At 47.1% G+C, this 23,026-nt stretch overlaps 1 protein-coding gene across 7 annotated transcripts in view; it reads right to left on the minus strand.

Moving 5' to 3' along the window:
* Otud5 (OTU deubiquitinase 5) overlaps positions 1-23,026 on the minus strand; it is a 30,120-nt gene that overhangs the window by 1,100 nt on the left and 5,994 nt on the right. Inside the window, exons 2-10 of one of the 7 annotated variants that reach the window (XR_776838.2) lie at positions 18,754-18,847; positions 9,252-9,316; positions 9,008-9,164; positions 8,761-8,909; positions 3,414-3,617; positions 1,673-1,874; positions 1,474-1,587; positions 310-1,065; positions 18-186 (exon numbers count right to left, since the gene is read on the minus strand). Coding sequence is in view for 4 of the 7 variants with exons in the window: in XM_010606345.1 (XP_010604647.1) it covers positions 941-1,065; positions 1,474-1,587; positions 1,673-1,874; positions 3,414-3,617; positions 8,761-8,909; positions 9,008-9,164; positions 9,252-9,316; positions 18,754-18,847 (1,110 nt within the window). In the remaining 3 variants the exon portion in view is untranslated. Of the gene's footprint in view, positions 1-17; positions 1,066-1,473; positions 1,588-1,672; positions 1,875-3,413; positions 3,618-8,760; positions 8,910-9,007; positions 9,165-9,251; positions 9,317-12,201; positions 12,221-13,567; positions 13,677-18,753; positions 18,848-23,026 lie in introns of those variants that run through there. The other 6 variants (XR_776837.2, XR_776836.2, XM_010606347.1 and 3 more) reach the window with 6 other exon arrangements.

A 23,026-nucleotide genomic window follows, 5' to 3' on the forward strand; every position in this document is an offset into this window, starting at 1 on the left:
GGACAGAACCACTCAGGGAAACTGACATTTGGTTTTATTGTGCCAAGGATATTACAGATGGTGGGTCTTGTCAACACCTGCAGGGCACGCATGCCCCATCTGCCAAGGCTGCTCTCACTCCCTACACTCACATCCTGAGTGGCGGCCATGATCCTGAAGCGCCCTCACCTCAAGATTCCAAAGAGACTAGTGGTGGTGGAAGCAAAAGGAATGCAGCAAGGTCAGGGTCTCATTGTCCAAAGCCATCTGACACCTGCCACCCCCCTCCCCGCTCCCCAACCTGACTCACATCCTAGGCCCTGTGCCCACCTCCAAGCTGGAGGCTGGAAGACAGCGGTGTGCCCCTCCATGTCCCATGGCCAGCCTGCTGCCCCTAAACCAGAGAGATGCCACCTTCACAGAGCCAATGCTGTCGTCTACATCACTTGATTGGTTGATTTTATAAGATAAAAGCACATCATTTTAATAAAGAAAAATTCAACATTGAAGGCTCAGACATTCTTGGGACACTGGGAAAAGAAAATTTTTCACTTCTTCCCAACTCCCTGACATAATTGTGAGGGGAGGGGCGACAAGTTGATCTGATCTCAGAAGGAAGGGCAGGCAGGAGACTTTCTTCCAAGCATCTCCTCTGGGGCTGGCCTGGCTGTCTGGTGGTCTGTGCCTGTCGCCTACCTTTGGCACCCTTGCTTGAGTCCCCTGTGGAATGCAGGGATGGTGCTGTGGGGGGGGCAACGGCACATCAGCTGGCGGAGAAGGGTGGCTGTGGCAGCGATGGGGCGGGGGAGTTCAGGGATGGGCCAGCCAGAGGACGGTGGGGCGGGGGAACTGGTCAAGGGAAAAGGGGAAGGAGGCAAGAGGAAGAAAGCCAAAGAAGGTGGGATGGCACTGGAGGGCAGGAAGGGGTACTGGGGAACTGTATCCAGTCCCCAGGTTTCCATCAACTCTTGTCTGGGGGAGGGTCTCTGTGCACTTTGTTTTTCTTCATACTGTCTAGGTATTCCTGTTGCGACACTGCCAGCACCGATGCTAGGATCTCATCATCATCCCAGTCGTTCAGACCTGCTGGGCAGGAGAAAAGAGGAAAGGGATGACGGGGTGCCCTCAGTCCAGCCGCACTCACCTGTGCTGATGCTTGGCTCTGGAGAAATCCTATCCAGCCCTTCTCACTCCTTTCTCTAAAGAGAAGGCTCTCCAGGTTTCTGAAGCCCCACTACACCCCTTCTAGGGCAAACAACTTGGGCTAGAAAAATCCTCCTAGCACCTCTGACATTTTTGGAGAGATGGCCAGTGTTTCCAGAAACCCCGGCTTAGGACTTGCTATGTTTTCTGTTTTCTTTTTGGTACCGGAGATCAAACTCAGGGCCTTGTACTTGCCAGGCAGATGCGGTACGACTGAGCTAAATCCCTGGCCCAGGACTTGCTATGTTTTCTCGTCCTTGCCCAATTGTCCTGTCCCCAGAGGAAGCTTACCGAAGGCAGAGGGGGACATCTGCTGAATGAGGGCCCGGCACTCCAGAGCAGGGTAGAGGGACACAAGGGGGGAGGTGGCCCGGTCAGCCCCTGCCGAGAACTGACTGCTTGTACCTGGGACAGACAGACAGTCAGAGGCAGACCCAGGACCCAGGCAGGGCCTAACTACAGTCACTCGTCCCTGGAGCACGCCACTGACCTGGCGCACAGGGTGAAGGAGGTTTGGCAAGAGCTAAGACAGTGCCTGGGGAAGGGGGCTTGATGCCCAGCTCAGCATGCAGCTCGGGGTGCTCCGGTGAAGAAGCTGAACTCCGCTGCCGTGGAGAACGGCTAGTCCACTCCTCCAAGCCACTGGAGGCTGCTGCTGTGGCCGAACTGCATGTGGCGCTGGCTTTCCGGGGCTGCCACAAGGAAGGGAAAAGTGGTAAAGGCCAGTGCCAGCTATGACCCTCCTGGGCCCCAGCAGCAAGTGTTTGCTCCCACCCACTGATCCCCCCAACAACACAGTGTCCATATGCACCACCACCGTCCTCATTCACATAGGGGATCACAGGGCCCAGTTTAAGCTTCTTAACCTACCTCTTCCATTCTTAAAACCAACTGACAGAAAAACCTGTTCCTCCTCCCTTCAGTACAGACCTTGAGTCTAACCCTTTTCACCCCTCCACCACCAGCACCATCACCATCACCTGGACGATGTGTTCACCAGGCCCTGCTTCCTTCCTCCATCCCAGACTGCAGTCTTGCACTCAGCACCCAGGGAGATTCTGCTAAACCCTAACTCCGATCTGAGCCTCCCTCTGCTCAGAGCTCATTGTTTCCACTACATTTCCAGTAAAAGTCCTCAGCACACCCAATCATCCTCTACCCCACCTGGACTGAACACCTCCCTAACTCCATGAACTACTCCACCTGTTTGGCCTCGAGTGACTCCTTCGGGGTTGTGCCCGAATCACTGCCAGTATGCTGGGCCTTACCTCGCCTGCTGAGGATCACCCTGACAACACTGCTAATACCACAAACTTTTGCCCAGCTCACCCCTCCCTACTCCTGCATTCTACCCTGGCTCTACATATTGCATCTGTTATACTCCTAATTTATTCATTATGATTATTTTGTTTCACTCCACAAAAATGAAATAACCACAAGAACAGCGAACTTGGCCTGCCAGGCTCATCAAACACATCTCACTATACTGTACTTGAGTGTCCCAGGCATAGGACAATAATGTGTGTGTGTGTGTGGTACTAGAGATTGAACCCCAGGCTGTACCCCCCCATCCTTTATTTATTAGAGACAGGGTCTCACTAAGTTGGTAAGTCGTCTAGACTGTACTCTAACTTGTGATCCTCTCGCCTTAGCCTCCCAGGGTACAGTGGGATTACATGCAATAAATATTTGTTGAACAAATTACTCAGCTCAACAACATCTACAATCACTCCAAACTCCTTGTGATTCCTCAGATGCCTGTCTGCCCTGCCCTCCCTGCCCTAACAATTCAACCTTCTGCTATGAAAAACGGCCAGAGCCCCCCCACTTCCCAGCCAGGGTCACGGGCCCTGCTGATGGGTCTTATCTGTCTCCCTCAATGGATGGGATCACCGAGGACAGCACAGGCTGGATGTGATTTCATATTCTCAGCACAGAGCCTGGAACGCAAGGACATTCAACAAAATCTTCTCTCTGCAGCTACTCATTGCTCCCTTGTGTTATTGGCAGCAGTTGCCACTCTCCCTCACCCCATAAGAGCTTGTTCTGTGTAAGTGTTGGGTGTTCTATGGCATAATGCCAAACTAAGGCCAAGACCTGTACAGATGGGGCTGAGGGCTTCCCTCTCTCCCGGGTGTCAGGACCACTTCACTTTCCTCCTGTCCATCTGGGTGCAAAGCATAGGAAGTAATGGGTTTGTGGCCAGGCCAGTGGCAGAGCCTATGACTCACCTGGCTGGGGCCTCGGACCTGGCGGGCCTGTTTCTCCTGATCCCTTAGCCACTGCAGGTAGGACTCACGAGCCACCTGCTCCTCTATGGCCTCATTCGTGGCCTCCCAGTCTGTGGCCCGTTTCTTGTCTTCTAACATTTGCTGTTCAATCCATGATTCCTCTGAAGTTTTTATGGCATTCTTCATCAGGGACTGCTCTGCAAACTGCAAGGGAGCAGAGGAACAGGGATGTGGAATGACACTCTGAACCTGTCCAACAGCCAGAATAGGCTGAGGAAGTTAGGCCCACAGGAACTGCCAAGGAGACAGGAAGCCAGGTACTCTCAGCAAGCACCCTTCTTGGCAGATTGCATATTTATAAGGAGCTGGGGGAAACAAACTTGGGATGTAAGGCCTGTCATTCCAAATCCCTCCACTCAGAAGCCCTGACCCAATCCCAAGACAAGCTTGAGCTGAGGTTAAGACCAGGTCAACAGGGGCCCTCCAGCATAGGCCTGACTTTCCAGAAGCCCCATCCAGCGAGGACTCAGCTTCACAGAGCCAAGGCTTTTCTCATGTATATCCAGATAGGCCAGAGAGTAGATGCCTGGAGAAGGGAGCTGTGTGGACACAGGGTGGGGGTGGGAACAGTGAAGATACGACCGGGGAAGCTGTGGTTGTAGGAAGGAATAGGGGACGGTATGACCATGATATGGAGCTATGAGTTATATTGTATGACAGTACTGTGTCAGACTGTGAGAGAAGATAGCATTTTTATTTATTTATTTATTTATTTATTTATTTATTTATTTATTTAGGTACCAGGGATTGAACTCGGGTCCTTGCGCTTGCAAGGCAGGCCACCAAACCACTGAGCTAAATCCCTGGCCCTAGGATAGCATTTTTAAAAAAAAGAAACAAAATATCAGAGTATAATGCACAGAGTAAGTGTAAATATTGCTGCACAGAGCTTTAGTTACTACTTTAATAGACACATACCACACACAAATGCATAATGATTTATAATTTTCCACAGTGGAAAAAAAATGTAGTTGGGCATGGTGATACACGCTTGTAATCTTAGCATTCAGGGCTGAGGCAGGTGGACTGCTATGAGTTTCAGGCCAGCCTGGGCTACATAGTGGTGAGACCCTGTCTCAAAAAAAGGAGAAAAAATGTATGTAAATTTCTATTAGAACATGCCAACTAAAAAACAGGCAATGGGCTGGGGATTAGCTCAGTGGTGGAGCCGCCACCTGCCTTGCAAGCACAAGGTCCTGAGTCCAACCCTCGGTACCAAAAAAAGGGGCAAACACAGACTGGAAATGTTGCTCAATGGTAGAGCACTTGCTTGTCTAATGTGTGAGAGGCCCTAGGTTCCATCTCCAGCACCATAAAAAAAATAAGGCAAACAACCTAAAACACACAATTCAACAAAGAAGATACACAGATGGCAAATAGCATATGTAAAGATGTTCCCAGTATGAGAATGTAGCTCAATGACTGCTTTTTTAAAAAATGCTCAGCTTGATTTCATTAGAAAATTACAAATAAAGACAATGAGCTGGGCATGGTTGCACACTCCTATAATCCCAGCATTCGGGAATCCGAGGCAGGAGGATTTAAGTTCAAGGCCAGTCTGAACTACATGGAAAGAAAGACCTTGTCTCAAAAAAAACAAGATACCAAATACACATTTAAAAGAATGGCTAAAATCCAAAGCACTGACAAAATCAATTGCTAAAAAGGTGTGGGGCAACAGGAACTTTTATTCACTGCATTAGGGTGAGGAGATGCAAATCTGTACAAGCACTTTGACAGATCGGCAGTTTCTTATAAATCAAAACGTGGTCCTCACATCTAACAGTCTCTCACCGAGTTATTTACACAACTGATCTAAAAACTTATGTCCACACAAAAACCTGCACACAGCAGTTACCAGAGGTTTTATTCCTAATCATCAAAAGCTGAAATCAACCAAGAATGTCTTTCAATAGGTAAATGGTTAAACAAACTGGTGCCTCCATAAATGAACAATAAGCGATAAGAGAATCAAGCTAACAAGGCATGAAAACACAAGAAGGAGCCTTTAATGCATACTGCTAAGTGAAAGCAGTTTGAAAAGAGTTCACACTGTATGATTCCAATTATGTGATATTCTGGAAAAAAAAGGCAAAACCACAAAGTCAATTAACAAATCAGTGGCTGAAGGAGGAGGGCGGAAGGCAGAGGTGAACACATGGAGTACACAGAATTCTAAGGGTGGTGAAAGGATTCTGTAATGGTGGTTACATGATGTTGTTATGCACTTGTAAAAACCCATGGAACTTTACAAAACAAAGACTGAACCTTAATATATGCTGTTTTTTTGCTTTTTTTAAAAAAAAAAGATCATTATGAGGTAGAGATCCCTCCTGGAAAGCAGATAGAGACAAAAGACTCTAAATGAATTACAAATGTATGCAAGCACTTCAGGTAGGGGGGTTGGAGACTTAAAGTCACTTTGGAAATGAATGGAATCCGTGACACTAAAGGCAAAAGAACTGTGCATATCACTGGACTCTAGGGGGTATGGGTTAATGAGTCTGCCCTTGCTTTGCAAGCAGCAGCTGTAAATGCATGCTGGGGTGGTGCAACCAGGTTTCTTACCAGGGGCGTGGGAATTTACTGATGAACACCAGGAGGCTAGAATGATGCATGTGGTAAAGGATTTGAGTTGGCTACATATACAAATTTCTTTAGATATGTTTACACACAGGTTAGTGCACACACATGAAACCCTTTGCTGTTAGCTGAGAGGGTCTGGAAACAATGACATTCTAGTAGCACGCAAACAGCATACTCAGCACCTACACCTTAGTCTCTAATAACCCTCTCTAATAAAAGGCTCCAGAGCTCCTTGGAAAAATGGTTGAATGAAGGAGTAAGAGGAGGAATACACAAGGTGAACATGGAACATCTTGTAGTACTAAAAAATAAGGATGTGCTTTATAAAAAAATGTTGTTAACAGAGGCTTGAAGGTAAAGCCAACTCTGTGCTAGAGCACTTGCCAGGGATGTATGAGGCCCTGATTTTGATCCTAATACTGTGGGGAAAAAAAGTTGGAACAATCTGAGCAACAAAATAAAAACAGGATGGGATTATAACCCAAAGTGAGTAAATAAATTAATAAATGGGGGATAAGACACCAATCCCCCTTGCAGAACAATTCCAAATAATCTGCAGATATTACACCCCTCCATACAGTACAGTATGGAAAAGGTGAGATGGAATAACTTTAAAACGGAGACACCTAACAAACACTATTGCTGCCAGGTGATCAAGGACATCAACAGTCATAATCACATTCCCACTGTGTTCTTTTTTGTTTCTTTTTTGAGACAGGGTTTCACTTTGTAATTCAGACTGGCCTTGAATTCACTACTAATGTAGCCCAACCAAGCTGTCTCAGCCTTCCAGATGCTGGGATTACACACACCGTCATACCCGGCATGCACTCCTGATATAATGGAATGAAAATGTCATGTCTATGATCTTCCTCTCCAAACCCACATTCCCAGTGTACTCCTGAGAACCCTGGACAAGGTCACTGTGTTCACTCTTGCTTGGTGGCTGCCCTCACTCTTCTTTTCCTACTTTTACTTGGCTCAAAATCACCTCACAGAGCCTGCTTCTTTCCCTACGTTTAATCAAAACTTTGGTACCATTAAAAAAAAAAAAAAAAAAGAACACTCAACAAATTCTAAAAGAGAAGTTTCCCACAATACACTGGACCAGTACTCCTTAAAAATGTCAAGGTCCTCTCGACAAGGAAAGTGTGAGAAACTATCAGAAAAGGAGGCTCATTGACTTCAGTTAATAATAATGTATCAATATTGGTTTACACATTGTAACAAATGTACCAGTCATCTGAGATGTTAACAATAGCCCAATTGTGCAGGGGGGAGGGGACTAGATGTGAACTCTGTATTCTCTTCTCAATTGTTCTGTAAATCTAAAACTGCTCTAAATTAAATTAATCAGAAAAACTCAAAACATTCAGATTTTTTAATTAGGGAAAGTCTTGGACGAATCTTAAATCCATAAAGTGAAAAAACATTAAAAAGCTACAGACACACTATATAATTACAATTATATGACATTCTAGGAAAGGTCAAACATAGTTTGTAAACATCAAAAAGAAAAAATAACAAGCCTTGCATGCTGGCACATGCCTATAATCCCAGCACTCAGGAGACTGAGGCAGGAGGATCCCTGAGAGTTTGAGGACAACCTGAGCTACATAGTGAGTTCAAGACCAGCCTGAACTACATAGGAGACCCTGTCTCAACCACCACCCCCCACCCCTCAAAAAAAAGAAAAAGAAAAACAAGGAAATTCTGAGAAACTGTCCCACCTACAAAGAGTCAAAGGGGATAACAAAACTGTAAGGTGGCATTCCGGATACGAGTCTGGAACAGAAAAATGTTATTAGGTAACTCAATCAGATGTGGTCTTTAGTTAATACTGTATTGATAACATTCACTAATTATGACAAATGTACTCAGCTAATATGTTAATCCTTTTGGGGCATATGAAAACAGTAATATCCACACAGTAATTCTGAAAATTTAAAACTTCTAAAATTAAGTTTATTAAAAAAGAAAACAAAAATCCCCCTATGTTGGACAATGTGTTAGTGTTAGGGTGTTTCCTAAAATGAAGCAGGAGCACTTTCTGTTTGTAGGAAGTGAAACCTGAATAGACCTCAAAATCTTCCCCAGCTGACTACTAGTGATGAGACACACAGGGTAGGGTAGAAAGAGAATCAACCAGCATGACGTGGTAAAATGCACCACTACCTTCTGACACCTATGAGACTCCCAGGGTTGGTGCAAAGTGCTTTTCTGCATTAGCCAAGCTGTAACCCAGTGTTAATAGAATGCATCCTAAGGTCCACAGCCAGTCCAAGTCTCTGACCCTAGCTGTTTATAGGTGCTGGGAGGAATGTAGACCAAAACACCCAAGCTGAGCCCTGGATTAATGTCCCCAAACAGGACTCCATATCCTAAAATGCCAGCCCAAGTAGGCAAGAAAAACAGAGGAGCCAACTCATGGACAAGCCAACTGAGACCACAGAGTGAGCCCTCAGCAATGATCTATGCTAACTCCCTAATTTTGTTTGTTTGTTTTTGAGACAGGGTCTTACTATACAGTTCAGGCTGGCCTTGATCTCAATATGTAGTCCAGGCTGGCCTGGGACTTGCAGCAATCCTGCCTCAGCTTCCTGAGTGCTGGAACTATAGGTGTGCACTACCACACGCGGCAAAGTACCTAGATGTTTTTATCTATATCCAGCAGCCATCTTGGGCACAGGGACCCACTTACCCCTGGTTTGAATGATGGCAGGCCCAGCCCCACACCAATGGTGGCCTTGTTAGGATTCACCACTGAGTTGTAGTGGATATTCCGATGATAGCTGACACGGATGGGTTCATCCTCATTTTGATGGATCCCATGGAATGTGTTGATAGGTTCTGCAGAGAAAGAGAAGGAGGGAGCATCCACAGGAGAGAAGGTATGACATGCTCAGACAAGACGCCCTTAATCCCACTCCTACCCACTACAGAAGTACCTGTGCTGTACTGGTACACCTCCACAGGACGGTTGTACATCTCTGCCATGGCCTGCATCTCAATGTGGTTTCCGTGGCAGTTGTTTTTCCGCTTCCGGTTGATGTAGGTGGTGAAGTCCTCTGTGACGTAGTTGGAGAAGTAGTCAGCATTCTTCATCTGCAGAACAGATCAGGAGGTTAGAGTTTACATGAAAAGGAGATTCTTCAACCCATCCTTGACCCAAGCCCGAAAGCAGAGTCTCACCAGATAGTCCATACAGTGCTTTCGCACAACTTCGTGCATATCCTGGTCTCCATATACCTGGTCAGCTAGGAGGACAGAAGAGAGAAGAGGCTAGGGTGAGAGCTGCCACCACAGAAGAGTTCTGAGTCATGGGATGTCTTTCAGGGAGGGGAGGCTAGGGGATGAGGGAAACCCCCTTTCCTACCCCAAGGCCTGGAGAATCCTTGCCCTTGTGACCTGAAATGGGTCATGGAAAAAGGCAGACAAGGACAATCCTGACCAAGAGAATACAGGCAAGACTGATACAATCACAGGTCTCTCAAGCACATGACTGTTTAGGGTACACCTAATCAATTAAACAAATCGATAATCAAGTCCAACAAATGGCATGATCCATTTCACACTCCTCAATTCTCTCATAGCAGACTGAAGCTGAGGGAAATTTCATGGTTTGCCCAAGGTCAGAAGGACTCAATCTATGCCAAAGTCAACTCTGGGATTCAGTTTTTCTCACACCCAGGAATCAGCATAGCCTTTGCAGGTATGGTGGCACACACTTCTAATCCCAGCACTCGGGAAGCTGAGGCAGGAGGACCGCCTAAACTATATAGTGAGTTCAAGGCCAGTCTGCACTACATAGTGAGATCCTGTCTCAACCCCACCCCAAATAATTAATGTTTAAAAAAAAGACTAGCTAGGAGTGCAGCTCAGGGGTAGAATGTACTAAGCAAAGAGGTCCTAGATTCAGTCCTCAGCACCAAAGAAGAAAATAAAAGAACAAGGAAAAAAGAAAAGGAAGGATGAGTCAGGAAGGCAAAGAAAGGAAAGAGAAGAGAGGAGTGGGCCTGGGAGTTAGCTCAGTGGTGCTGCATCTGCCTGGCAAGCACAAGGTCCTAAGTTTGATTCCTGGTATCAAAAAAATAAAAAAAAGAGGAGAGAGAAGGGGAGGGGAAGAAATTGGAGGGAGGGGAGAAGAAAAGCTCTAAGTCCAGCTCCTCCAGATACCAGTGTGCTTACTGGCCAAGGGCAAGTGACTCAAGTGTTCCGAGTCTTATACATCTCAACTGTAAAATGGAAACAACATGGATAATGAGCTAGCACTAGCAGGCCTCTTGTAGGGCTAAAAAAAATAGATGTAATGTGACTAGCAGTGGGCTTGGGACAGAGAGTCACTAGGTAAATCAGGGTTCCCTTCTCTGTAGTGCTGCCTAAGAGTAAAATCCTATCCTTGCCTTCAAGGAGCATGCAGTCTAGTTAAGAGATAGAACACACATGCACCTAAATTCATCTTAATTCAGAAAAAGCAACCTGTGGCCCAAATGGTCCAGGTGCCATGGGATTTGGTCAAACTAAGGAGAAGGAACTAAGATTCTCCCTCTGCCAGCTTGAGGATCGCCGTACATACAGCTCTCTCTCTTTAGGACCTTTTTTTTTTTGGTATTTTTAGGCAGGTTTCTAACTATGATGTAGTTCAGGTTGGTCCTGAACTCACTTATATAGCCAAGACTGCCCTCGAACTTGTGGCCTCAGCCTTCCCAGTGCTGGGATTACAGGCGTGTACCACCACACCCAGCTTAGGACCCTGTTTCCATTCTCTTCTGTACCTACTTCTCAAGCACCAGTGTGTTACTCTGAGTGTGTGTGTGTTACTAAGGAGTGAAACCAGGACCTGGAATATGCTAGGTAAGCACTCTACTGACTGACCCACACCCCAGTCCCCCACCTCTGTTTGTTTTTTGGTAATACTAGGGATTGAACTCAGGGCCTTCACACTGACCTATATCCCCAATTCCTTTATTTGAGACAGAATCTCACCAAGCCACTAAATTGCCCTGGCTGGGCTCAAACTTGGAATCCTCCTGCCTCAGTCTCTCCAAGTACCAGGAATATAAGCACACAACTACCAGCCCTGCCCGCCACAAATTTTCAGCACTTCCTCTCCCTCCCTCCCCAGACACCTCTTTCCCTGCAGTTTTCAAAGGTATGCAGACTTCTGACCCATAGCACAGGGCAGATCATGCCTTGGCTCACTCCCAGCTCAGGCCCCAATACAGCAAAGGAAATCAGGGACAGTCTGCAGAGCACTTCTCTCTAGGAAATTAAAGTGGCCCAAACCGAGTCTGGTTTCCACTGGCTGTTACCAAGAGGGAATTTCCCTCTGGTTCCCCCTAGGGCCAGTGCTCTGATGGGATCTCCCTGGGGTGCCAGGGCAGGGTCAGGGCGCAAAGGGAACACTGCAGAGTTCTTCCTTGCCAAGCAGTCTAGCTCTCTGAAGACCTGCCAAAAGAAGCCCTTCACTATCCACCCTTTCCCTCCCTAGAGGGTTCCATGCAATTAGAGACAAAGGCCACTCTGAGAAAGAAAGCCTGACTGCCTGTCTCAAGTCCCCCTGGAGATGGCAGGAGCTTGAGGGTGGGGGGTGCAGCTGTAAAGGCAGGAAGGGGTAGCCCCTTCACCGATGTAAACAAGGATGTGGCTTCTGTGGCCACACACTCCCGCCACCCCCCAGGCACTTCCAGCAAGTCACATGTCCCGAACACAGGCTGGGGGCCCCCTGCTGCCGCCTTTCTTAGAAGCCAGGACCACAGAGCCTTCTGTGGCTGCCAGGGCTGCTAGAGAAGCTATTTCTGTAGGCTGAGCTTGGGGTGCCAGCAGGCAGTACCGTCTGCAGCTGCAGTAAACAGGAACTGAGACGGAAGTGAAGGAGTTAAACAGGGTCCACAGCCAGGCTCAGGTGTTGGAGAACACACACTTCCTATGGAAGGGTCAGCAAACACTGGCAGGAGTGGGAGCCAGATGCAGGGAATTTTTTTTAAAAAGGGGAGGGGAAAGGGAGCTGGGGCAGAATGCCATGAAGCTCGTCCCCTTTTCCATGCCAGTGACTCCTTCATTTGGCAGCAAAGCCCTGCCATTTGCTGGCTGTGTGACACTGGACAAGGCCTTTACCCTCCCTTAACTGAAATGTCCTTACCCATTAAAGCAGGAACCGTAACTCTTCATCCACTAATGGGGTGTTTGTTGTCAAGACTACAAGTGAGAGCTCCATTTGTCATGAAGACGATGACTCTATCATACTGCTAAGCTACCTACAAGTCAGCCAGAATGCTTCTGGAACCACTATTAAGTGTTTCCTCATTTCTGTTGCACTTCCTCTGCCAAAGGAAAGCCCCAAATGCAGAGCGCAGGCTGTCCCTCCTCTTGCAAGCAGGACTGGCTCTTTTGTCTTGCTGAATCCAAAGGTCCTCTGTGCTCTTTGTTCAAAACTTTAGCGACTTAATTCTTATCACATCAGTAATACACTCTTTCCAAATAGGTGGGGTTTTTCTGTTTTGTTTTTGAGAGTACAGTTTATAACGGGGGGTCCCCCAGAAGTGGTGTTGACTGTAGAAGTGTCATAACTGGCCCTTAAGTGTCATACTCAAGAGCGCTTAGTGGTGCAGGACTATCATCCCAGCACTTGGAAAGCTGAGGCAGGAGGATTGCTGTGAGTTGGAGGTCAGTCTAGACTACAAAGTGAGTCCAAGGCCAGTCTGAAGTACACAGCAAGACCCTGTCTCAAAAACACCATATTATCAGGATTTTTTCAATGTAGGAAGCAGGAAAAGCATCCAACATAGGGCAGCTAGCTTTTCTGACTTTCTTAGCTTCAACTCTGTTCTCCAGAAGTCCTCCTTCTCTCAGACGGTTGGCACATGGGGCTGAGGCTGGACTAAACTTCCCTGTGATGGGCCTAAGGTGGGGAAGAGACACACAATGGTCCTGCAGAGGTAGGGGAATTCAGAGAACTTGTTTTGACAGAAACTGAAACTCCTCCTCTTGCTGACGCTGCATTTGGCCATCTGCACCTGCTGTCCCCCTCTCAGCGTCCAGCTGGAAGGGGTCTCCTCCCCGCCTCTGTCCCCATCCCAAACAGAGCACAAAAATTCTTAGTACAATACAATAACTGGTTCCATCAAATTCTTTCTTTGTTTTGTTTTTTTGCGACAGGGTCTTGTTGTGTAGTCTAGGCTGGCCTTGAACTCACTATGTAGCCCAGGCTGGCCTCAAACTCAAAGCAATCCTCCTGCCTCAGCCTCCCGAGTGCTGGGATTACAGGCGTGCGCCACCATGCCCGGCTGCCAAAGGCTTTTCACACTCCAACTCATTAGACAACCCCCCACCTCTGGCAAATCCTACTTTACCCAGAAGGGACACTGACACAGCAATATGGAACAGCTGGCCCGAAATCACACATTTGGGGTGGAGGGGTTGAAGGTGAAGCCAGGCTCTCAATGGGTAACTTTGGGCCCCAAGTAACATTGCCACCCCTCACCCAAGCCAGCTATCACCTTAGTCACCTTACTTCCTAGGGCTAGGCCTGATCCTGTCTACCTCAGTGTTCTGGCCAGCACAAGCAGGAATCATCTGGAACCCAGGAAAGCCTAGGACTAGGTAGAGATTACAGGTATCAGTCAGGGGCTTTACCCTTCCTTAAGGCCAGAGGTCAGTACAAACCTTACCCCCACCCCCACCCACCTACACACAGCACATTTCTTTCCTCCCTGAGCATAGAAGTGCACCAGCAGAGGAGAAATATGCATGTGTACCCACATACAGCCAGCAGGGCGTATCAAAGTTGCTCTCTTATAAAATACCCAAATAAAAAAACCCACAACAGAGAACTATTGGCATGCAGTGAGTAGACTGCCCTTGCCACCAACCAGGAAAGGCCGAAGGCTGAATAAGATGTGACGCTGTGTAAACTCAGGAACCTCCCCATTTCCTTCCTAGCCTTTGCCAAGGTAGGAGGGACAGGGTATGACTAATGCACTAACAGATTTGCCTTCAGCCTCTAGCCTGCTGCCTGGGAGCAAGTCCTTTCTTCCCAGGTTACCTAAAATATAACTAGTATTCCATGCCTGCCTGGCAAGCACAAGGTCCTGAGTTTGAGCCCCAGTACCACAAAAAGAAAAAAAGAAAAAAAAGGAGACAAATTCTCTTTCTAAAGAGCTTCAAGTATAGGGTCCTCCCATTTGCTTTAGCGGAGCATGGGAACCACCTACTCCCCATATTACCACTTGCCTGCCTGCCAGAAGAGCCAGAGCAAATTCTGCTAGAAACAGAAAAGGAAGCGTGGTGTCTTCAGGGAACCTAAAAACAAACCACCCAAATGTGGGTAAATGTTATGTCAGGAGGAGACAGCAACCTTGTCTGCTCCCCACTGCCCTCCTGTGCCAGTGAGAACTCTGGCCCCATTGAAGAAAAACAAACCCGGAAAAAGGTCCCACCCACCTGTTAAGCAGCTGTGGTATGACCTGGTCTGTAGCCCCAACTACCCCATCAGCATTCCATAGTCTGGTGCCTGAGATTGCTCCTCTGCTCAAGGATTCCCGTGGCAGAGATGAAAAACAGAAGGATGCAGGGCAGAGAGAGGTCAAAGGAAGTTCATGTACAAAAAATGGCCCATGGGAATCTTCTCCTTCTGTGGCCTGGTTCAACCTCAAACACTGATGTTCTGATGTTGGCTATGTGACCTAGATACGTAAAGTAGGGTCTGGGCTTTCTTGAGGCATCAGTTTCCCCATTTATAAAACAGTCAAGCCAGGTGTAGTGGGACATGCCTGTAATTCCAGCACTGGGAAGCTGAGGCAAGAGGATCAGCACTGAAAATTTCAGGCCAGGATGGGCTACAATAGTAGGTTCAAAGCCAGCCTGAACTACATAGCAAGACTCTAAAAAAAAAAAAAAAAAAAAAAAGTCAAAACTGATCTAAGATCCAGCCAGATGTGGTAGTACATGCTTGTAATCCCAGGACTCTGGGAGGCTGAGGTAGATGGATTTCAAGTTTGACCCCAGCCTGGGTAACTCAGTGAGATCGTATCTCAAAAAATAAAAGGGGTTGGCAATGTAGCTCAATCCCAATACAATAAAAGAGGTGGTGGTGGTGGTTTCAGTGTGAATGAAGACCACGGGTTCAACCCCCATTACCACATACACAAAAAAGCTGATCTAAGATCCATCCTTCCCAGTGCTGATGGCCACTCATGTTCTAAGACCAAAAGGCCCAGAAGAATGAACCTAGCTAATGTTTCTGGGCCCTATCACCATTACATGCACAGCGCCAACTGTTCCACTATGGCCCATGCAGACACACTCATGTGGCTTCCACTTCGCCCAGAGGCCAGCACCAGAGCCATGGCCAGGGCCAAGGGTATCTGCTAAGTGAAAGCCACATGGAAAGAAAGATGGCGGGGATTTAGCTCAGTGGTGGCACTGCCTGCCTCACAAGCACAAGGTCCCGAGTTTGATCCCCAGTATTTTTTTTTAAAAAAAAAAAAAAAAAAAAAGGAAAGGGAAGGGGGAGGAAAGGAAGAAAAAGACTCATGTCTCCAGGAGAAGGTTATCTGAGCAGACCAGGTTGGGCCACAGGATACCTCTAGGACTTGGGCTCCCACCTCCATCTACCCAATTCTTCCTCATGTTCATGAGTCCCCAAGAGGAGGTAGTGGGATAGAACAGGGTCCAAGCAATGGATACTGGTTCACACAGAGGACACCTAGGCCCGGAAAGAAGGAATGCAGTGGAAGGGGGTATAGTGGCTCATGTCTATCATCCCAGCTACCTGGGAGGCAGAGAGGCAGGAAGATTGCTTGAGCCCATGAGTTTGAGATTAGTCTGTGCATCATAGCAAGACCTGGTTTCAAAGATAGAAGGAAGGAGGGAAGGAGGAAAGAATGGAGGGAGGGTAGGAAGAAGGGAAGGAGGGAGGGAAGAAAGGACGCACGGAGAGATGGATGGATGGACAGAAAGACAGAAAAACAGACAGGAAGCAAGGAATGAAGACAGGCAGGGAGAGAGGGGGCAGGGAAGGAAGAAAGGAAGGAGAAAGCAAGTGAAAAAAGAAACACACCCAGCTCTGCCGCTGATGAGTGTGAGCACATCATTTCTTTTTTGGGGGGGAGAAGTAGTAGTGCCAGGGATCAAACCCATGAACTTGCAAACGCTAGACAAGTTGCTTAACTACTGAGCTATATACCCCAAGCCCTGCTTTTCTGAGCCTCAATTTTCTCCTGTCTCATGGGATAATGATCTATATTTTGCAGGTAAGCATAAAGCACTCAGCTTAATGCTTGGCACATAGCGGGGGTCAGGGAAACAACAGAGTGCCCTCTATGTTTGCAACCCACCCACCCCCACCTCACTTATGTGTTCCTTACACTATTCAACGCATGGCAAAACAGTCAGCACCTGCATCAGAGCCTAAGTTGACTGCCATCTGTCTCTGTAGAGGCTGGGCTGGAAAGAGGGGGACACAGAGGCCTGGGGACAAAGTCCCCTTCCCAAGCGCATGTATTATGTACTCTGCACCAGGGAAACCTCTAAATGAGGCCTAGAGACCAGGGGCCATGTACTCCTGCAGAGGGCATGAGACTTCTGAGGTTTTATAGAGAAAAGCTGAGGGCAGCCCAGTCAGGGGAAATGTGTAGCCATAGTGCTGATAAGGAAAGGCCTTCAACCTGCTGTGGTCAGCTTTTCCTGTAAGAGTGGCCCCTTACTGGAAGGCCCCACTGGGGGAGATTGGGCTATTTGGAGAGAATAGCTAGCTAGACACACATGCACAGATACTGCCTCTTGATAGGGTTACTGCACACGCCAGGCACTCACTGGCCTCCAGGTCTGCCTGTGACTATCCAGACTCAGATACACAATTCTACCAGCAGCCCTGCTTCTGCCTGAGGTCTCAACAACACAACTAGTCCCTAACAGGACTCCATCTGCTCTTTCTCTGACTTTTATCCAAGATGCCTCCAAATCAGCTCTTTCTCTACAGAGAGAACATGAAGCACAGGGACAGAACAGTTGGGAGTTTTTCTAGCCCAACAGAGCCCACCTCTTAAACATGTGTAGCTCGGTGGTACCACAGCATCCAGGGTTTACCAATGCTATCATTCTACTAAAGTGGTGGCAAACCTATGGCACCTGTGCCACAGCGGGTGATTTGTATCTCTGAAAGCTCTAAAAGGTTTGCCATCTCTGTTCTGTTGTGTCAGGCAATAAAGAGATTTGGCTAAGTAACCTCATTAAACTATTATGGGTTATTTTTTCTTTCTTTACTTTTTTTGTGATAGGGCCTCACTAAATACTCTAGGCTGGCCTTGACCTTAGATCCTTCTGCCTCAGCCTCCCAAGTGCTGGAATTACAGGCATGCACCACCATGCCTGGCTTAACAGCAGGGTCTTTTAGCCCCACTTTACAGCTAAGGAAAGTGGCTCAGGAAAAAACAGCTGCTTTCCCAAGGTCACACCAAGAATCAGAGACACTGCAAGGAGTGGGGGACAAGGTGAAAAGCAGATTCAGAAGGAACTTAAGGTCCCTTGGGAGCCCCATTATCCCTCAGATGGGGAAATGGAGGCCAAGTGGCACACAGCAATTAGGAGTCAGGGCCAGAACTAGAAGCTACTTCTGACTCCCAGCTCAAATCTCCTACCAGGGGGTACTTTACCTTGGGAGGCAGCAGAGCCAATGAGAGGAACAGGTTACATTTCCCAGTTTCCCTTTCACACCAACATGGGACCTGAAGACTACTTGTTGGGTCAGATTCAGAACCAGAAGGGCCTCAAAGATCTAGCTCAGGCTGGCTAGCAGATGGTATAAAAAATTATTAATTCTGTTAGTGCAACGATAGCATCTTGATTATATTTTTAAAATAGAGCATGTGTCTGTCAGAGAAATGTACAAAAATATTTATGAGTGAAATGATCCCATGTCAGGGTTTTGCATTAAATATACTCTTGCTTCAGGGGAGTGAGAGTGGGTAGGGCAGTGATGAAAACAGTAGCTATGTGTTAACTATTTTGAAGCTGGATGATGGATACATAAGGGTTCAGTATGTTCTCTCTCTTCTGTAAGAAAAAAATTGTGTAAAACACTATAATAGAAATTTGTGAAGATCTAGTTTCTGTCTCCCCTCCCCCCACACGTGCGCGCGCGCGCACACACACACACACACACACACACACACGCACAGAGGGGAGGGGAAGAGAATATGGAGATCCACCCCCAGACACACCAGAGACAGGGTTTGAGTTAAGTGTAAACACAGGTAACCAATGCCCCAGAATGACAGCAGTGTGCTGTGGCTGAGCATGAGCTTCAGACAATCTAATCCAATGACTGAATCTCAACTCTGTCTCATACTATCTGTGAGTGGCCCTGGCCAAGTCACTCTAGTTCTGAGCTACTCTTCCCATCTGACAAAGGGAAGCAATAATAATCCCTATCCTCAAATAGTTTGGGGGAGAATTAACAGGGTTTCCAATAATGCCAGAAGAGCAATCTGTCCCTAAGCAAATTATTTTATCACTACACCACCACTGTCTTATGACCCAGAACTAGAGGCTGGATACTAATTTAAGGCTGGAGCCACAAAATCTTAAGACATCAGCTACCTCTGCCTCAACCAGGTCTCTGGGGTTATTCCTGGCAACAGGAATTCAGCTCAGAGGCAGCCTTAGGCCCTTAAGGGCTGAGGCAGAGACTCACCTACAGCCCGGAATAGACAGGCGCCGTCCTCCTTCATCTGCTTGATGATGAAGCCTTTCTTGTCCCGTAGGGCCTTTTCAAACCAATGCTCCTGCTGGAGGAAAGAGGTGGGGGTCAGCAACAGGGAAGGCCTGTACTCCCTCCCCAGTGTCCTGCCTTTAAGCTCCCGATGGGCCCAATGAATAGCAATGAGGACACTGGACAGGGTAAAGTTCTTGGCCTGTCTTCACCACTCCATGCATATAGAGTAGGAGACCCTTTTCTTTTAGGAAAAGTCTTGATCCCAGAAGGGCCTCAACTGCCTTCTGACTCCTGCTGACCTCACAGTTTCTAGTCAAGGTAGTCAGGGGCCCAGACCTGACAAGTACCTGGGCAGAGAATCTGGCTCTACTTCAAGGAGTTCCACCGAGGGGAGATGAAGAGGGAATGACTGGTAACAATCTAGATCCTGAGCTCCACATACAGCTGGGCAATTTTAAAATGCATTGTACAAGACAAAAAGTGTGCACAGTATGATCTCATTTATGACTGAACACATATACATGTATGTTTACAAATATGTACATAGGGCTGGAGATTTAGGTCAGTGGTGCTGCCACCTGCCCCACAAGCCCTAGGTCCCAAGTTTGATCCCTGGTACCAAAAAAACAAACACAAATATGTACATATACAAACAATATATGCAAAATTGGGAAGTCCAAGCCCCAAAGTATTATCCCTAAGAACTAGTGTCACAGATGATTTTCTTTTGCCTTCTTTCTGTTTTTTAATTTTTTTTTGGTACCGGGGATCCAACTCAAGACCTTGTGCTTGCAGTCCCTTGTCTCAAATCCAAAAACCTAAAAAAAGTTTGACCATCAAAACTCTTAAAGATAAAGACATCAGAAAATAAAAAAAGAAAGGAAAATCCAAAGTCTGTGTTGTATGTATGTGTGTGGCACTGGGCACCAAATAAAGGGTCTTCATACTGAGCTACATCCCTAGCCCTTTTTATCTTATTTTTTAAATTTTTGAGACAGGGTCTCATTAAACTGCTAAGTTGCTCTGGCTAAGCTCAAACTTTTGATGCTCCTGTCCCAGCCTACCAGAGGGCTGGGACTACAAGTAAAGCACCGTCATGCCCAGCTCAGTCTTTATCTGTCTCATTTTGTATCACAACCTGATCAGAACTGACATGTACCCAGATATCCCATCTAGAGGTGAGTACTCAAAAATTTCAATGATTAGGAGGTGCTGACTCAGACCCTGCTGGAGTGTTACATAATACAAAGTATACACACAATGCTCGCTTTGGCAGCACATATACAAAGTATGCACACAAGCCACTTTTCTAAATTCTCAAAGTTTTCTAAGTTCCAAAGCATATCTGACCTCCAAGACTCAAGTCAAATGAACCTGTATAAATGTGTACTTTGGGATTTTTAAAAAATTAATGACCATGTACCACTTAAAACACATTTTCCATTTCAAAACAAATCCGAGCAGCAGACCTTTCCCAGGCCCCTTGCGCCCTCTGCTGGCCACCAGAATCAGACCGTCTGATCCAGCAACAGGGCTGCAAACTACGCACAGTATATGATCCCAAGCCTGCTCCATGGGGACACCACCCTATCCAGGGAATTTCTAAGATCCAATCAAATGTTAACCACACAGAGGGTCTCACTTCTCTTGAAGGCCATTTGTCCCCAGCTCAGGCAAAGGGTGGAACCCATCCCCCAGGGAAGCCAAGGGAGAGAATCTTTGGAAGAATAGTAAACAAAGTTTGGAAATAGCCAAGCCAGGTGTGGTGGGTCAGCCTGTAATCCTAGCACTTAGGAGTCAGAGGCAGAAGGACTGTGGTGAATTTGAGGGCAGCTTGGACTACATTGTTAAACTACATACCTTGTCTCAAAGCAAAACAAAAGTTTAGAGGGCAAGAATTCTGGGTTCCAACCCCAGCTGTCACTGCCTTGCTATATGATTCGCGGTAAACTGCTAAAAACACCAAGCCTGTTTCCCATCAAATGAGGGCTATATATTCTACTTGACAGAATTGTCAAGAGATTTATATAGTAGTTGTAAGACCCGAAGCATCTTTGTTAATGACATACCATATACTGATATCACCAAATGGAGATAGGGAGAGGCCAGCATAGAAAGGGATGAAGTATGACTGACAGACCCTCAAAAATCCTTGAGTGGCTGGACAGGAGGGGATGAAGGGAGACAAGAGAATACCTAGCTAGCTCCATCATCAAGGTCCACAGCCCAGGAGGGTGTGACTAGATTCCTAGAGATGACAAAGGCACCTGGAGGTGGTTAATGGGCTCCCACGGGCAGCACCAAGACTCCTGCTTGGGTACAACATTCCAGCAGTCCAGGTGCCCTTCTACCCTGGAGGCTGGGGACCAGCACACTCCAGCCAGTTACCCCCAAGCCTATCCACCTTATAGGGTCAGCCTCCTCCCAGAAGCCTGGGGCCCACCCCAGGCAGGAGTGACCTATGAGGAAGTGCAACCGTATCCACAGCACTAGACCCTACACAAGGAAGCACTGTGAAAAAAGAAGGGCATACAACCTCCTGTCCTCACACCTGGGAAAGAGAGAAAGGCAAAAATGCAAACAAAGAGGGTGCAAAGGGGGCCTGGCATGCAGCACAAGCCTATGACTGCAGCAACAAGTGAGGCTGAAGGGGTCACAAGTTCAAGGATAGCTTGGGCAACTTGGGGAGATTCTATCTCAAAATTAATTTTAAAATAATAAAAAGGGATGGGGATATAGCCCAGTGCCACAGTGCTTGCCTAGCATGCTCAATGACCTAGGTTCAAATCCCCAGTACTACAAAAAATAAAATTAAAATAGAGGGGAGGGCCTCCTACTTATCCACCTAACAAAGATATGAGTCAGATCCTGGGCTGGGCAATGAGGACAAAGAAATGAATCAGACTAGTTCTCTACCCCTGATAAAATCACAAACTGTTCAGGGAGGTGCAGGGGAATAAAATGACCACACACACTGTGTGCAGGCCAGCGAAAGAGGGGAACATGGGGTGCTGTGAAACAGAGGAATGGACCTGAGCCTGCCATTAAGAGTAGCACCTGAGCAAAGGACCAACAAACTTAAAACCTCCAATAATGTTTGTTAATTGGATGAGAAAAATGAAGTCACTTCAGTGCCAAGCATGGTACACATGACTATAATCCCAGCAATTAGGAAGCTGAAAGAGACAGGAGAATCGCCACAAGTTTGAAGCCAGCCTGTGGTACATAATGAACTCAAGACCAGTCTGAACTACACAGCAAGATCCTGTTTCAAAAAGCAAAACAAAAAAGTGAAGCTACTTCTGCTACAAAGTAATAGCAATGCCTAGAGTCCAACAATGTGTTCACCACAGCCAACAGCCTGAGTAGGACTAGGCATGAAAGCAGGGATAGGCCAGGAAGAAAGAAGAACTTCTATTAACTAAAAGCCTGCTGTACACCAGATGCCAGATACAAAGGGTGACTTCATTTATTTGTCTTTATTACAGCCCAAGTGGCAGGAAACAGTATCCTCACTTTATAAAGGAATACAGGAGCTGAAATTTAGGCACAAGCAAAATCTAATGTAGTGGCAAGAGAGGAAGTCCCCTGAAGCACAGCAGAGACAGGCCTAGCAGCCGGTCCTGGGAAAATCTGGGTTTGTCCCTAAAACTGAAGGAGGCCTGAGTATACCCCTTGCAAAAGGAGGATTTGTGTCCTATGGCTGCCACATTGGCATCTAGGCCTGGAACTAGCTGCTGGACCACCAGCTACCCACTGGCCTTGGCACCAACAGCCTAAAGAATTTGCGCTCTGGAAGAAAATGATGTTTAAGAAGTGCTGGTTTGGGGCTGGAGAGTACCCAGCAGTAGGTGAGTTTAAATTACATCACTGCTCTGAACAAAGGAGGTCAAGCCCAGGCTCAGAACTGTCCAACTTCACTGCTAAGCCTGTGGAGAGTTCCTCCCTATTTCTAAACCTTCACACAAAGTCTGGGCAGAGCTCTCTGATACCAGGGTATCACAGGAACCAAGGCAAGGCTACAACCTAATGGTCTACAGGTCCAAGTAAAGTTGCTGTGGAACTCAACTAAGACTGCCATCCAGGTCCGCCAATTATTAGCCATTTGATGGAACTGCTGTGAGCCAGTTTTCCAATCTGTGTAATGGGGCTAACAAGCCTCTCAGTAACAGGGCTACTGGCCAGACTCAACTACAATATTATAGAACTTTGCCTAGTAAGAGACTGCGCAACAAGTGCTCTTCCCCTCCCT

This window comes from Fukomys damarensis, unplaced genomic scaffold, assembly GCF_012274545.1.
Source record: "Fukomys damarensis isolate Sample0158 unplaced genomic scaffold, DMR_v1.0_HiC HiC_scaffold_39, whole genome shotgun sequence".
Classification (NCBI taxonomy): Eukaryota; Metazoa; Chordata; class Mammalia; order Rodentia; family Bathyergidae; genus Fukomys; species Fukomys damarensis.